Source organism: Lycium barbarum, chromosome 2, assembly GCF_019175385.1.
Source record: "Lycium barbarum isolate Lr01 chromosome 2, ASM1917538v2, whole genome shotgun sequence".
NCBI lineage: Eukaryota > Viridiplantae > Streptophyta > Magnoliopsida > Solanales > Solanaceae > Lycium > Lycium barbarum.
In genome coordinates this window covers 46,879,535-46,896,705 of record NC_083338.1, presented here as the reverse complement: position 1 = coordinate 46,896,705, position 17,171 = coordinate 46,879,535, and the positions used below count along the sequence as shown (strand labels likewise).

At 39.4% G+C, this 17,171-nt stretch overlaps 1 protein-coding gene across 1 annotated transcript; it reads right to left on the bottom strand.

The window, feature by feature from the left end:
- Positions 1-1,434: 1,434 nt before the first annotated feature.
- Positions 1,435-9,936, bottom strand: LOC132628537 (uncharacterized; the record flags this gene model as incomplete). The annotated part of the gene is made up of 4 exons (XM_060344315.1): positions 1,435-1,551; positions 8,576-8,825; positions 8,906-9,360; positions 9,712-9,936. Coding segments are annotated over 4 exons (1,047 nt in total), but the record flags the coding sequence as incomplete, so codon positions are not given.
- Between the last annotated feature and the right edge of the window lie 7,235 nt (positions 9,937-17,171).

Here is a 17,171-nt window from a genome sequence, read left to right as displayed (position 1 = left end):
TTAAATGATGGAGCGGATTTAAAAAATAATTTCGGGTTATTTTGGGGGATAATTTCCATAAAGATAGGGGTATATTTGGACCCAAAATAAGGATGGGAGGGGTATTTTGGACCGAAAATAAGTTCGGAGGATATTTTTAGCCCTTTTTCCAAAGTAGAGGGGTATTTTTGACCCTTTTCCCTTATTTCATTGCACTGTCACTATAGCTATCTCTTTTGACCTCAGCTTCCAGACTTGTCTGTCCAAAATAGCCACTGACTCCTCTTCAATTGTCAGATTCTGATCAACTTGCATTGTATCTAACTGTAACACATTAGACTTATCCTCATAGTATTTCTTCAACTTCGAAATATGAAAAACTGGGTGAACACCTGTCAGGCTAGGATGCAAAGCCAACTTATAGGCCACCTCTCCAATACGCTGTAGAATCTCAAATGGGCCTATAAACCTCAAACTCAACTTGTCCTTCTTCCCAGAACACATTACACACTTAATAGGTGAGACTTTCAACAATACGCACTCACCCTCCATGAACTCCACATGATGAACCTTACGGTCAGTATATCTTTTTTGCTTGCTCTGTGCTCTAGGAAGTCGCTCTTGAATTAACTCCACCTTATCCAGGGAATCCCTTAGAAAATATGTAACTCATGGACTAACCTCAAATGTATCAAGCCAACCAATGGGCGAACGGTACCTTCTAGAATATAAAGCCACAAACAATGTCATTGAATGTCGGACTGATAACTGTTATTGTATGAAAACTCTGACAAAGGCAAGAACTAATCCCAATGACCTCCAAAGTCAACCACACAAGCTCTCAGCATGTGCTTAAGGTTCTGAATAGTTCGCTCGGACTGACTCTCAGTTATGGGTGAAATGTTGAGCTCGGGTGAAATGTTGTGCTGACCTCAATCTGTGTACCCAAATCCTTCTGTATATACCACAAAAAATGAGATATGAACTGTGCACCCCAGACTAAAATGACAGAAATAGAAACCCCATGCAATCAGACTATCGCATAGATGTAATCACAGCCAACTTTTCTGAATTATCGGTGGTTTGGACCGGTAGAAAGTGCATAGACTTGGTCAATCTATCAATAATGAGCCAAATTGCATCAAACTTCCCCAAAGTATGTGACAAACCTACAACGAAGTCCATGGCGATCCTTTACCACTTCCATAAAGTATAGACATTCTCTAGGTCACACCATCTATTCTTTGATATCGTACTTCACCTGTTGACAATTCAAACACTGAAATACATGACCCACTATATCCCACTTAGCGTCCCATGGTGAATAGGATATCTTGAACTGTGGGCCTCCTCCATAATATGTTGTCTCAAACCTCCCACCTTTCGGCACATCTGTGAAAAACTTCTCGTTACCTTCCTCATAAGGATCTACATAGATAGCCATGGTAGAACATTCTAACTCTCGAATTCCTCCTTTACTTTAGCCCAAAAGCCTTTCTTTCCATTATTCGTATTTGAAACTTCCTCAAACGTCCGATTCTCAATTACCTGAAATGTCTCAGTATGCATTACCTGTTTTATTGTAACCATAATTTCAAATATAAACGCTTGATATAATAAATACCATCATAACCACAGAATTCCCTCTGCTACAACAACAGTCCATTGTCAAATTTGTACCGGTAAAATACCTTTTAGCTTATCTTTCTTCTACGCTCTCCAATACCGCTACTGGTACAAAGATCCCTTAGAAAACACGTTGGCACACACCATAACTCTAGAACATGAATTTATCTTGCCGGAAAAAAACGTTACCTGCTCTAAGCGTTGCTGTTCCAAACTAGCCTTATCCAGAGCCGATTGTGATGATTCCAAATCCGTCAGCTTAATTTGTTTCATCCTGTTTAAGATTCTAAGACAATAACCAACATCAAATTAAAAATAAATCATCCAGTGATACGTTTTGAGCCACATACTTGTAATTGTCCTATTGTGGAGACTCTGTATAAATTAACCGATCACCCTCAACTGAATTCCTATGTACTCATCACATCGTTGAGTATCTTCATAACTCATCAGGACTGTCTATACAGTTTTCATCAACAAAAGTATATCAACTCAACTTATGAATCCAAGTGTACCCGATAAACCTGTCGTATATCCATTGTGCACTGACACTCTATTGAATATGATGCAAATAAGCAACTTGTGTAAAACCTTCCCGTTGATATCTCCATATAACACCTGACGTTAAAAGAATCACTCTGACCCGATATAAATTGCGTGACCCTCCAAGTATTATCGCTAGTCATCTGAACTGATTTCAAACACCCTTTGTCCCAATTTATGTGGCACCCTTTCTTTTTAGTCAGTCTCAAAAAGAATGTCACCTTTCTATATTTAGAAATAATTTAATGTTATGAGATGATTTACAACCAAACAAATATCTAAGACTTGTTTTGCACCACAAGTTTCAAAAGTCTTCCTTTCTTTCTTAAACTATGTGCCTAGTCAAATGGTGCCACATAAATTGGGACGGAAGGAGTAGGTAAGAAGTCTTTCATATGTCTATAGTGAACCTTTCCATCTTGCTCTTGGAGTTTCTCCAGGTATTGAATATTTTCTTTGATGTTGTGCCATGCAAATTCTACACTTGACATCAAGCCACAAACATACTTTTAGATGAGAACTTCATTCCAAAAATCTCTGTTTTTGGTCTTGCCAAATTTTACTCCATGAATAATAGCCTTGATACTCTAACAAAAGCAAGGGGACAATTGGATATGTTCTCCAGAATTTATCAACAGAAGCATTGGTCCCATATGTTATAAGGCTGAAGTCTATAGCGTTGCCATGCTACTAATTGAGATAGCAGGCTTGAAAAGAAGCTTGGCAGCAGGAGAGGATATGTCAAGCCAGTATTTCTCATTTTGAATTTTTGATCAATTAGACAAGGAAAAGGAAATTGAAGTACTAGACGAGACACATGATGACGAAAAGAAGATCATAAAGAAGCTGACTTTAGTTGCTTTAAGGTGTAGACAAATGAATCCACTCTATCGTCCCTCAATGACTAAAGTAATTGAAATGCTTGAAGGTGAACTAAAAGCTTTGCAAATGCATCCTATGCCTTCTCAATTCCGGCAACCACCTTCCTTTTGAATTCAATTTAAGTTATTCTATGAGTTCAACTGAGTCTATGAAGTTGGTTGAAAATTATTCTGATTATGCAGAAGTAGATGTAATTATTGGTTGAAACATGAGTGTACCCCAAATTGTAGCAGCATTATGAAATACTCCTGAACTATCTCTGTGTAACTTCACATTCCTTTGTCTTTGTGAATCTTTGAACATGGTTTTTGCCAAATTGGAATGTAACAGGTTAATATATATATATATATATATACACTAGTTCTGGACACGTGCAACGCACGTGGGTCCTATGCAACTTTTACATATCTTATAAGTCATACTAAAACCACATTGTAATGAGTATCACAAACCTTTTAGTGGAAAAATACAAGCTAAAAAGGATGAACAATCAGTCCATATATTCAAATGACTTCTTTTTCGATCAACGTTGTTGTGGAGGTTAATATCCCTCTTAGAAGAGCAATGTCTTGTTGTTCGTGGGAGAAGACATGTTGCAGCAAATACAAGTCAAAATTAGAAATTGTTTGCCTTGTGCTTTATTAATTATTAGCAAAGCAAAGACATGCAATAAATGACTTCCGAATGAATTTGAAAAGACATTCATTTTCAGGGGATGAAAATTATATTCTTGGAATAAACATATTCTTGGTTGCACAATGGCCAATAATTATATCAAAATATAAGTCGTTGCGGTGAAAGCCTTTACATATCATTCTTGTGCCATTACAATCATTTGTGGGGTCTAAATTTCTGAGTAACATGATGGGTGCATTCTTTTATATGTCCATTGTACAGTGCGAGTGAAAACTAACCTTATTAAATTATGAAAATGCATCAAATTTAGAATGTAAAAAGAAAAAAAAAAAAGACCATCGTCAAAGTGATTTGTAAATAACAATTTATTTCACCTCGAAGGATTTACTTCCAAGCTGTCACGTAAATAGAGGTCACGTGTCATATCTGGTATTATAAAACCGGCGTTAATAAAAAATGGCATGGATGAGTCATTTTGGTAACGGGCGATGGCATAAATGAGTCAAAATATTGATGAGTGCCATAAATGAGTCATTTCCTATAGTTCGATGGCATAAATGAGTCATTGCCTATAGTTCGATGACATAAATGAACCAAACTATTGACGAGTGGCATAAATGAATCATTTCCGATAGTTGGAGGGTATATTTGAGCTTTTTCCGTAAATTAAATAGAAGTTATTCTAAATGCGAAAAGAAGCAATAGTAATTATTTTTTCATACATAAACTTTAAATCATGAATTAGTAATAATTAAACAAAGATTCAACTATCCTCACTAAAATAGTATGTCTCTACAACTCACAATAACAATGCAAAGAAGATGAAACTCGAGAGCTTTACAAAATTTAGAAGACAAGAAAATAACAAATTAGCTCACAACATGGCAAGTTCTTGATCTCATAATGACACAATATCAGTTCACTAAATGGCCGTTATTCCTAATCTCAGCCTTTCGCCCCTCCAAAGTATGCATATGGGCTGTTGCATCTGTAAATTTATTACCCCACAAAAGGCTAAACGGTTTCAACTGAAATGTTCTTCATTTTCGAGGTCGAACTCGAAATCTTTGATTAATTAACAGCAGAGGTATCTCAACCATCCCACTATATCTATCGGTGGTCAAAAAATGGCTAAAGTTATAACATGATGGACCAAAACTTGAAGGCCACCATTCAACAACGTTTATCGCAATGAGAAGTGGAGAACACCTCGTACAATATTATTGCAAAAGAATATCGAAAGCATACTTTATAAAAACGAAGGATCTGTATCCAAAAAACAAAAAAAACGAAAGGAAGTAATCAAAGTACTTTATGTTCAAGAAGTGTAATAGAACTTGTGGCATGACATTAAAGTTTCTAATACCAAAAGAAACTTAGGAACCAAATGTCTATTGTAATTTATTGCATTATAATTGTACAGAAAAAGTGGCTGTTTCTGCAGCAACATATCTTGCTTGCGCTCCAGATACAAATGTGATTCCAACATCTTTTTATATAATTGATTTTTTTTATTTGATTAGTTACAGATAATATTAATTCATGTTTCTTCTTTGTAAACATGTTGTACAATTAATATAATGGCCAAAAATGAAGAGTTTTAAACATGGAATAGTGTCTACCTTCATAGATCAACTTTCACTCCCATGTTTTAGTATATTAATCTGCCTGAAATATCAAGATAAAAAGGAAAAAACATGGAGAAACAAAAGAAAATTAGGATAAAGATTGTGAATAATTAAATTACTAACATGAAGAGAGAGATTAGATATATACGTGATAAGAAAAAGAATTACCAAGGATAGGCCACCAATGGAAGAAGGCAGAAAGAGAAACTTTACGTACCTAATAAGTTTGCTTCTCTGCTCCATTGGTTTGCAAATGACGAGGATAGGCTTTTTTTTTATTCCCATTTATAGATAATAATTAATAAGAAGAAATTAATATATCAGGTAAGATAATTCATCATTAGTTCAATTTATTAGCTGAAGAAAACCAAAAGTTTTGCAACGGAGGAAGTAATAGCCATTATTTAGAATTCAATAGGATTTTATTAAATCTCATGCACCCATTAATGATTTGTTTAAGTATAATTCATCCGTAAGCTGTTAAAATTCATTTTTCCTAGCAACTGTTTAGTCTAGCAATCTATATCTATATCTATATCTATATATAATATAAATGTCACGTCCCGAACCATGGCCTGGACGTAACACGGCACTCGGTGCCTGACTGCATGTGACCGAGCGAACCACATGGCTTGCTGAATCATCATGATACATAACATAAGCGGAATATAACGTGAATGCATGATGAGCCTTTATAAAACGTAGTAAGTCATAATACTTAATAAAAATACTTGTTTAAACATGAGTGCAGAAATAACATGAATGAGCCAAAATGGCTATACGACTCCGAATGTCTGACATGACATAACTGACTTGTCTAGTCTATGAAACCTCTACCGTGAGTCTGACTGGGAAACATACTTACTGGGACAAGACCCCCAGCATACCTTTAGATGCAAAACTAAATAAAGCAGGACAATGTCTAAACCCCGAATGAGATGGGGCTCACCAATAAGCTGGTACGTGCAAATCCTAATGAGCAGAAGTGTCGTCCTGTAAATCCGTACCTACATCGTGAAATGCAGGCCCCCGGGCAATAAAAAGGGGACGTCAGCACATTGAATGTACTGGTATGTAAAACAACTGAAAGAAATAACATTGGACATGGAATAACATGATAAGAACTGAAACTGAAAACCTGAACATGAACATGAGCATGAGTACATATGTTTACATATAACATAAGTAAAAACGTGATAAGTAGGGAGAGCATTTCATAAACCGACATGTGATATCACCACGTGGATACGTGGAGTCTGGTACCTCGCCGGACCAGCAGAGCCCCTATACCTTGCCAGGGTATAAGGTGGTAATGTGCCTGATGGATCCATTCAGTGTAAAATTAAGGTATCGTCCTAACTGGGAGGAGCGATCCTTGTCCTATGGTGGCTACATAGTTTCAGGCTATCTGAGCCTTCTCGGTAATTCGTGCAACTCCCAAAAACATGAACATAATATAGTTGGCTAAGAAGCCCATGACTTTCGTGAATTAACTTTCACTTGTCTTGTAATCATGGTTTCACGAAATAACTTGTAAACATATTCTTGATTCATGAGTAATAACAATAGTTCATAATCATATATATGTAATTGACTTGAAAACATGCTTGTAACTTGCAAAATAAAATCATAAAGTTTCATAAGAACATAATGAGAACGCATGAGGAAGAATTCATGATTCATGGATTAAGCTAGGGTTCCTAATAACCGTAATGGAAGATTAGGAATACAACAACGAATATAGATACAAAATTCCTGTACATAAATACATAAATACGGGCTACCAATATGTTGGGTTTAATGCCCTAGGATTTGAACTTCATGAATATCAAGAAACGGAGCATGGGGAAGAACGTAGAAATTCCCACATGTGGATGGAAGTTCTACATACCTTAACTTCCCGCTTTTGAGCGTATCACAATGTCCTTCAATCCCTTCAACTTTAATCTATAGCAATACAGGTCATAGGGACTCTATATTAGCAACAATATCCATGCTTTGTTCATCTAAGCATTTTATCAAACACTTGGTGGGCATGAAGCTCCACAACCTTCATTAATGGTCTTTCCTTCACCCAATCCCCACTCTATTACTTCTAGCTGATTCTACAATCTCAAATAGGTGTAATTAACATCATTCTTCATCACCCACATGAATACAACAATCCCAAGTCAACAATCCAAAACTCTAGCATAGTTCATATAATCCTCTTTATCAAACCCATTTACTATTCTCCCAAGAACTCATCAATTCACAACTATAAATGTTTAGAGAGTAGAAACATTACCTTTTTGAAGTCCAATACTCTTGAATTCGGGTTCTAGGGTTTCCATATCCAACAATAATGTTCCAATCCTAACTCTATGGATTAGAAGAGTTTACTTAAGTTAGAAAAAGGGATTAGGGATTTAAATTCAACCTAGAATCCTGATAAAAACTTACCTTGGAAGATCTTGAGGTTTGGGACTTGTTCTCTATGAGTTTAGAGAGAAGTTTCGTGAATGGGGGGCTGGGGAAATAAACCCCAAGTCCTAAATATAGCTTAAAACGCGTAAACCGGACTTTTGACCCGAAACTGACCCTGTTATGCGATGGTCACGCGACGCATGTGCAATGCACGACCATACTCAGATCATTATTCAGAGTAGGGGTTTTTGTGCAATCGTCGTGCGGCGCGGGGCCATTGCACGCGCTCGCACGCGCCTGCACAAGCGACGGGTGTCGGTTCTGAACAGCGTTCGGTAAAATAGGCATAACTTCTTGTACACAGCTCTATTCAAGACCCATAATATACCGTGGGAAAGATATTGAAAAGGGATACAACGTTTATCAAGGAAGTTTTCCCAAATTCCAAATTAATAAAGGGGTTATGGTCGTTGGAAGTAAGACCTGCTATAAACTCACTTGCAAACATGCCCCGTAGAGTGGTTTCCAACTTTGTTTTGCCCAAAGACATTTCTTATGACTTAATTGGTTTTCAAAACACTTCCTATAACCCTCATATTGGTTCCATTATATTATCATCTTATGAGTCAAACTTTCGCCCGAAGCTACGAGGTGTTACAATATCTCCCCCTTGGGATCATTCGTCCTCGAATGATAAACATTCGGGATTCTACAAAACTTTTGCCAGAGTTTCCCCTGTAATATGGCACTATCAACCTGTCACAACAACCCATAATATTATTGCCTCACAGGGCTACATCACAATAGCACTATAAATTGGCCACATACGACCAAAAACATGAAAAGAAAGCTTACATACCTCAAAATCTTGGTGCTTCATCATAAATCTCTTCTGCGGGATGAAATAAGTGCAGGTACATGTATTTCATATCCTCGTCGGCTTTCCATGTAGCTTCCTCAAATTTCTGACTCCTCCACAGGACTTTCACTGAGGCTACTTCCTTAGTTCTCAACTTGCGAACTTGACGGTCAAGAATGGCTACGGGGATCTCCTCATACGTCAAACCATCCTTAACTGTTATAGTATCAGCAGGAACAACCAACGACGGGTCTCCTACACACTTCCTCAACATGGACACATGAAACACGGGATGTACAGCAGCCAAATCTTGTGGCAACTCAAGTTCATAAGCTACTAGACCAACCTTTCGTAGAATTCTGTATGGTCCAATATATATCTAGGACTGAGCTTCCCTTTCTTGCCAAATCTCATGACACCTTTCATAGGTGAGACTTTAAGGTACACCCAATCATCAACTGAAAATTCTAAGTCCCTTCGCCTCACATCTGTATAAGACTTCTGGCGACTCTGAGCCGTTTTCAAACGCTCCTGTATTAACTTGACTTTATCCATAGCTTGATAAAACAAATCTGGCCCTAACAACTCTGCTTCACCAACTTCGAACCAACCAATTGGTGACCTACACCTTCGCCCATACAGAGCTTCAAATGGTGTCATCCCAATACTAGCATGATAACTGTTATTATAAGAAAACTCAATGAGAGGCAAGTGATCATCCCAATTACCTTTGAAGTCCAAGACGCATGCTCTCAACATGTCCTCCAGAGTCTGAATAGTATGTTCTGCCTGGCCATCTGTCTGCGGATGAAAAGCTGTGCTAAGGTTCACCTTGGTACCCAATCCTTTCTGAAAGGATTTCCAGAAGTTTGCCGTGAACTGAGCACCACGATCTGAAATAATGGACACTGGTGTCCCATGCAATCTGACAATCTCATTAACATACAGCTTGGCATAATCTTCTGCTGAATCTATGGTCTTAACTGGCAAAACGTGTGTCGACTTAGTAAGCCTGTCAACGATGACCCAAATAGAGTCATGTCTCCTGGCTGAGCGAGGTATACCTGATACAAAATCCATATTGATCATTTCCCATTTCAAGACAGGAATATCAATATTCTGAGCCAAGCCACCAGGCCTCTGGTGTTCGGCTTTCACTTGTTGACAATTCGGGCACTTGGCTACAAAATTTGCCACATTCTTCTTCATATCGTTCCACCAGTAAATCTCCTTAAGATCATGATACATCTTAGTGGAACCTGGGTGAATGGAATACCTGGAATTGTGAGCTTCTGCCATGATTCTCTCTCTGAGCCCATCTACATCTGGAACACACAATCTACCTCGGTACCTCAAGGTACCATCATCTCCCCCTTGTTCGAATGTCGTTGTCTTATGCTTGTGAATCCTCTCTTTCAGTTGCAACAAGTAGGGATCATTAAACTGTTTCTCCTTGACTTCCACAACTAAAGAGGAAAGAGCCCTATTCTGAACAACCACACCACCATCCTCGGAGTCCAAAAGTCGAACTCCAAGATTGGCCAAACGGTGAACTTCCGTTGTCATAGATCTCTTACCTACGTCCACGTGGGCTAAACTTCCCATGGAATGCCGACTAAGAGCATCAGCTACAACATTCGCTTTCCCTGGATGATAGAGAATATCCACATAATAATCCTTAAGCAATTCGAGTCATCTCCTCTGTCTAAGATTTAGCTCCCTTTGCTTGAAGATATACTGCAGGATTTTATGATCTGTGAAAATATCAACATGCACTCCATACAAATAATGACGTCATATCTTAAGTGCAAAAACTACAACTGCCAACTCTAGGTCATGAGTCGGATAATTCTTTTCGTGAACCTTGAGCTGACGAGATGCATAAGCTACAACCTTACCATGCTGCATTAAGACACATCCGAGACCACTCCCGAAGCATCACAATAAACCACGAACCCTTCAGTTCCCTCTGGCAACGTCAAAACTGGAGCAGAAGTCAATCTCTTCTTCAACTCTTCAAAGCTTCGCTCACAAGTATCTGACCATTGGAACTTAACTTTCTTTTGAGTCAACTTAGTCAACGGAGCAGAGATAGAAGAAAATCCTTCTACGAAGCGTCGATAATAGCCTGCCAGACCCAAGAAACTTCTTATATCAGAAACTGAGGTGGGTCTGGGCCAACTCCTTACGGCATCAATCTTCTGAGAATCAACTTCAACACCTTCACCTGAGACCACATGGCCTAAGAATGCCACTGACTTAAGCCAAAACTCACACTTCGAGAATTTAAAGTTCGCGATCTTTAAGAGTCTGCAACACTATTCTGAGATGTTCTGCATGATCAGCCTCATTACGGGAATACACCAAAATATCGTCAATGAAGACAATGACGAATAAGTCGAGATAAGGCTTAAAAACCCTGTTCATAAGATCCATGAAAGCAGTTGGCGCATTTTTCAACCCAAATGACATAACAAGAAATTCAAAATGGCCATAACGGGTTCTGAAAGCGGTCTTCGGAATATCAACTTCCTTAACCTTTAACTGATGATAGCCTGATCTGAGATCAATCTTGGAATAACATTGGGGGCCCTGTAGTTGGTCAAATAAGTCATCTATTCTAGGAAGAGGGTACCTATTCTTAATGGTGACCTTGTTCAGCTGACGGTAGTCTATACACATACGTAAGGAACCATCCTTCTTTCGGACAAATAAGACTGGCGCACCCCAAGGCGAAACACTGGGCCTAATAAACCCCTTATCAAGAAGATCTTTCAACTGGGCTTTTAACTCGTTTAACTCTGCTGGAGCCATTCTGTATGGCGGAATAGATATCGGCTGAGTATCGGGAAGTAGATCAATTCCAAATTCAATCTCCCTGTCAGGAGGGACTCCTAGAAGATCTTCTGGGAAGACTTCTGGGAATTCATTTACAACTGGGACGGACTGGAGAGTTGAATTTGGGGCATCTGAATCCTAGACTCGAACTAGGTGGTAGATATAACCTTTGGAAATCAATTTTCTGGCTTTTAGGTAAGAAATGAATCTACCCCTGGGTACTACTGAATTACCCTCCCATTTTATGACTGGCTCATTAGGAAACTCGAATCTTACCACTTTAGTTCTACAAGATACTGTGGCATAACATGAAGCTAACCAATCCATACCCATGATCACATCGAAGTCTACCATTTCTAATTCCGCTAAATCAGCTATGGTTCTGCGGTGATAGACTAAAACTGGGCAGCCCCTATACATATGTCTAACTATGACTGATTCCCCAACTGGGGTGGACACCTCAAAGGGTTCATACAATTTTTCAGGTTCAATACCAAATTTCTTAGCAACAAAAGGGGTTACATAAGATAGGGTGGATCCTGGGTCAATAAGGGCATATACTTCAAAGGTAAAAACTGTGAGGGTACCTGTGACAACATCTGCTCTAGCCTCTGTATCCTGACGACCTGTCAATGCATACAAAAGGTTCTGACCACCGCCTGTATTGTCGGACCTTGCCGTTCCACGCCCCTGCTAGGCCTGATTGTGACGAGGAGTTGTTGAATTCATGGACTGCGTCACATTACCTCCAGTACCCTGTTTGGCTGATGGACAATCTTTCTGAAAATGGCCCTTCTGACCACATCTAAAACAGGCATCGGTACCCACACGACACTCACCTGAGTGTCTCTTGTTACACTTGCCGCACATCGGATGAGTATAAGTCGACTGACCCACACTAGCCTGAGAGTAAGAACTTGATGGCCTGAAATTCTGCTTCTTATCATTTCGGAACTTGGGGAGTGGGGCACTTGCTGTGGACGGAGCAGGTCCTGCTGACCTGTTCTTAAAGAATTTCCTGTTACCATTCCCGCTGAACTGTCCGGTAGACTTGACTCTCTTGTTGAACTCCTTGTCTTTCTCTTTCTGCAAGGCTTCCTCCTCCTTTAGCCTTGTCTCATTACCCTGTACGAAAGCAACCATCTTGGAGATGGTCATTCCCCCACTTTGTGCAACAATGTTGGCCCCATCATACAAATGGGAATCAAGACCTCCAACGAATCTTCTCACTCTTGCCCTCATATCGGGTAACATGTGTGGAGCATGCTTAGCCAGACTGACGAACTCCAAATAGTAATCTTGAACTGACCAGCCATTTTGTTTGAGCTTCAGGAATTGTTCAGCCTTAGCCTCTCTGACCTCTACTGGCATAAAGTGGTCTAGGAATGCACTACCAAATTCATCCCATGTAGCATCAGGCGCATTCTCACCTCGGGACAATTCCCAAGATTCATACCACGTGTTAGCAATGCTCTGCAGCTGATGAGCTCCAAAAGTAGCTGCTTCGATTTCTGTAACTATCATAATCCTGAAGATCTTTTGGAGAGCATCAATGTAGTCCTGAGGGTCTTCATCCTTCTTCGTCCCCGTGAATACTGGGGGATTCATTCTGAGAAAATCCTTTGTCTTAGAAGACTCTCCATTACCTCCTAAACTTGACCCAGATTCCTGATGTTGGGCCTGAGCTGCTACCAGTTGCGTGAGCATGTTGATAGCACTCCTATCATCCCCATCTGAAGCACTAGGAGGTGTAACGGTAGGGGCGGTTGGAGCTGTTGCCTGAGTCGGAACGGTATCTTCGTGAGCTACTTCCGCGGCAGCCCTTTGGCTAGTGGCTGTGTTTCTCTTCTTCTACTTTCTTTTGTAAGGCATTTTCTGAAAACACGTACACGCACGAATTAGGAAGCCATCCTAAAAATACTGCTCTAACGGCATGATCTAGAATATGAAAGAAGTGAGACCATCCTGAATGTCTTGGTGGTCAACTGTTTATATGTATGGGGCCCTCACACATATAAAAGAGACCCCACTGGACACGGTTTCATAGACTTCCTAAAGATCCTTGAACCTAGGCTCTCATACCAAGCTTTGTCACGCCCCGAACCATGGCCTAGACGTAACACGGCACTCGGTGCCTGACTGTATGTGACCGAGCGAACCATGGCTTGCTGAATCATCATGATACATAACATAAGCGGAATATAACGTGAATGCATGATGAGCCTTTATAAAACGTAGTAAGTCATAATACTTAATAAAAATACTTGTTTAAACATGAGTGCAGAAATAACATGAATGAGCCAAAATAGCTATACGACTCCGAATGTCTGACATGACATAACTGACTTGTCTAGTCTATGAAACCTCTACCGTGAGTCTGACTGGGAAACATACTTACTTGGACAAGGCCCCCAGCATACCTTTAGATGCAAAACTAAATAAAGCAGGACAATGTCTAAACCCCGAATGAGATGGGGCTCGCCAATAAGCTGGTACATGCAAATTTTAATGAGCAGAAGCGTCGTCCTGTAAATCTGTACCTGCATCGTGAAATGCAGGCCCCCGGGCAATAAAAAGGGGACGTCAGCACATTGAATGTACTGGTATGTAAAACAACTGAAAGAAATAACATAGGACATGGAATAACATGATAAGAACTGAAACGGAAAACCTGGACATGAACATGAGTATGAGTACATATGTTTATATATAACATAAGTAAAAACATGAAAAGTAGGGAGAGCATTTCATAAACCGACATGTGATATCACCACGTGGATACGTGAAGTCTGGTACCTCTCCGGACCAGCAGAGCCCCTATACCTTGCCAGGGTATAAGGTGGTAACGTGCCTGATGGATCCATTCAGTGTAAAATTAAGGTATCGTCCTAACTGGGCGGAGCTATCCTTGTCCTATGGTGGCTACATAGTTTCAGGCTATCTGAGCCTTCTCGGTAATTCGTGCAACTCCCAAAAACATGAACATAATATAGTTGGCTAAGAAGCCCATGACTTTCGTGAATTAACTTTCACTTGTCTTGTAATCATGGTTTCACGAAATAACTTGTAAACATATTCTTGATTCATGAGTAATAACAATAGTTCATAATCATATATATGTAATTGACTTGAAAACATGCTTGTAACTTGCAAAATAAAATCATAAAGTTTCATATGAACATAATGAGAACGCATGAGGAAGAATTCATGATTCATGGATTAAGCTAGGGTTCCTAATAACCATAATGGAAGATTAGGAATACAACAACGAATATAGATACAAAATTCCTGTACATAAATACATAAATACGGGCTACCAATATGTTGGGTTTAATGCCCTAGGATTTGAACTTCATGAATATCAAGAAACGGAGCATGGGGAAGAACGTAGAAATTCCCACATGTGGATGGAAATTCTACATACCTTAACTTCCCGCTTTTGAGCGTGTCACAATGTCCTTCAATCCCTTCAACTTTAATCTATAGCAATACAGGTCATAGGGACTCTATATTAGCAACAATATCCATGCTTTGTTCATCTAAGCATTTTATCAAACACTTGGTGGGCATGAAGCTCCACAACCTTCATTAATGGTCTTTCCTTCACCCAATCCCCACTCTATTACTTCTAGCTGATTCTACAATCTCAAATAGGTGTAATTAACATCATTCTTCATCACCCACATGAATACAACAATCCCAAGTCAACAATCCAAAACTCTAGCATAGTTCATATAATCCTCTTTATCAAACCCATTTACTATTCTCCCAAGAACTCATCAATTCACAACTATAAATGTTTAGAGAGTAGAAACATTACCTTTTTGAAGTCCAATCCTCTTAAATTCGGGTTCTAGGGTTTCCACATCCAACAATAATGTTCCAATCCTAACTCTATGGATTAGAAGAGTTTACTCAAGGATTAGGGATTTAAATTCAACCTAGAATCATGATAAAAACTTACCTTGGAAGATCTTGAGGTTTGGGACTTGTTCTCTATGATTTTAGAGAGAATTTTCGTGAATGGGGGGCTGGGGAAATAAACCCCAAGTCCTAAATATAGCTTAAAATGCGTAAACCCGACTTTTGACCCGAAACTGACCCTGTTATGCGATCTCGAGCGACGCACGTGCAGCGCACGACCATACTCAGATCATTATTCAGAGTAGGGGTTTTTGTGCGATCGGCGTGCGGCGCGGGGCCATCGCACGCGCCTGCACAAGCGACGGGTGTCGGTTCTAAACAGCGTTCGGTAAAATAGGCATAACTGATTGTACACAGCTCTGTTCAAGACCCATTATACCGTTGGAAATCTATTTCAAAGGGATACAAATTTCATCAAGGAAGTTTTCCCAAATTCCTAATTAATAAAGGGGTTATGGTCGTTGGAAGTAAGACCTTCTATAAACTCACTTGCAAACATACCCCGTAGAGTGGTTTCCAACTTTTCTTTGCCCAAAGACATTTCTTATGACTTAATTGGTTTTCAAAACACTTCTATAACCCTCATATTGGTTCCATTGTATTATCATCTTATGTGTCAAACTTTCGCCCGAAGCTACGAGGTGTTACAATAAAGCTAGGCATAGATAAGGTGATGTGGTACCTATCTGTGACCAAAGATCCTATTTATCTTTTTTTCTCCTTTTTTTTGACATTTTTGCTTTTATTCTTCTCATTCAATATATTAAAAATCCAATAATAATAACTATATTGTACCAACTAAATGGAGCAATAAAAAATTAAAGCCACGACATCTTTAAAGCTCAAATTAAGCAGCCGTTTCCAGGGAAAGACCGCGTAGAATGAAGTTACACATTCTTCTCATTAATTTAGAGAATGGAAAGACTCCACTCAATTATGGAATTTGAAAGGTCGCCATGAATCCTTGACCTCCTCTATATACACACAATCTTATAGTTTGCTGTGATATGTGAAGTGGATTTCATGTTTTTTTCTTCCAGCTATGCTTATTACATGTATTTTTTTTTCCATTATAACTAATGGTAATTTTTTGTTTCTTTTCTTATAGGTGCAAATATGGATGTAGTTTTTGTTGGTGTCTTTTTAATTCAGCAGGTCATAATCCAGCTCATGTGCTTCAATTGTGCTACCACGACATCCTTTGGACACTTGATCTAATGTCAAAGCATTATGTGCAAGTGCAGGGTAAGAAATGTTTGGCTAAAACGGCTCAAAGATACTCTTAACATGATGTGATATTGTCCGCTTTGGGCCAATCCCGCACGGTTTTCTCCAAAAGGCCTCACATCATTAAGAGTATCCAACTCCTTATAAGTAGCTCCTTTTTCTTTTCAGCTACCAATGTGGTACTTTGTTTGCACACCCAACAATCTCCCCCTCGAACTAAGTTCCACACGACTTATTACGGGTCAGAGATTCAACGTGTCAATGTGCCACCCACATCGTCAGAGTATTTACGGTCACCGAAGCCCAAAGGCTGTGTATGCGTCTTCAAAGCTATGGGTAAAGGTTGTAAACCGGCCCATAGACGGGCAAAGGCACTAAGCCGGGCCCCACGCCACATTCCGCCATCTTCATACTCGTCCCGCCAAACCATTGGCTCTGATACCAGTTGTTGGGCTAAAACGGCCCAAAGATACTCTTAACATGATGTGATATTGTCCGCTTTGGGCCAAGCCCGCACGGTTTTCTCCAAAAGGCCTCACATCATTAAGAGTATCCAACTCCTTATAAGTAACTCTTTTTTCTTTTCAGCTACCAATGTGGTACTTTGTTCGCACACCCAACAA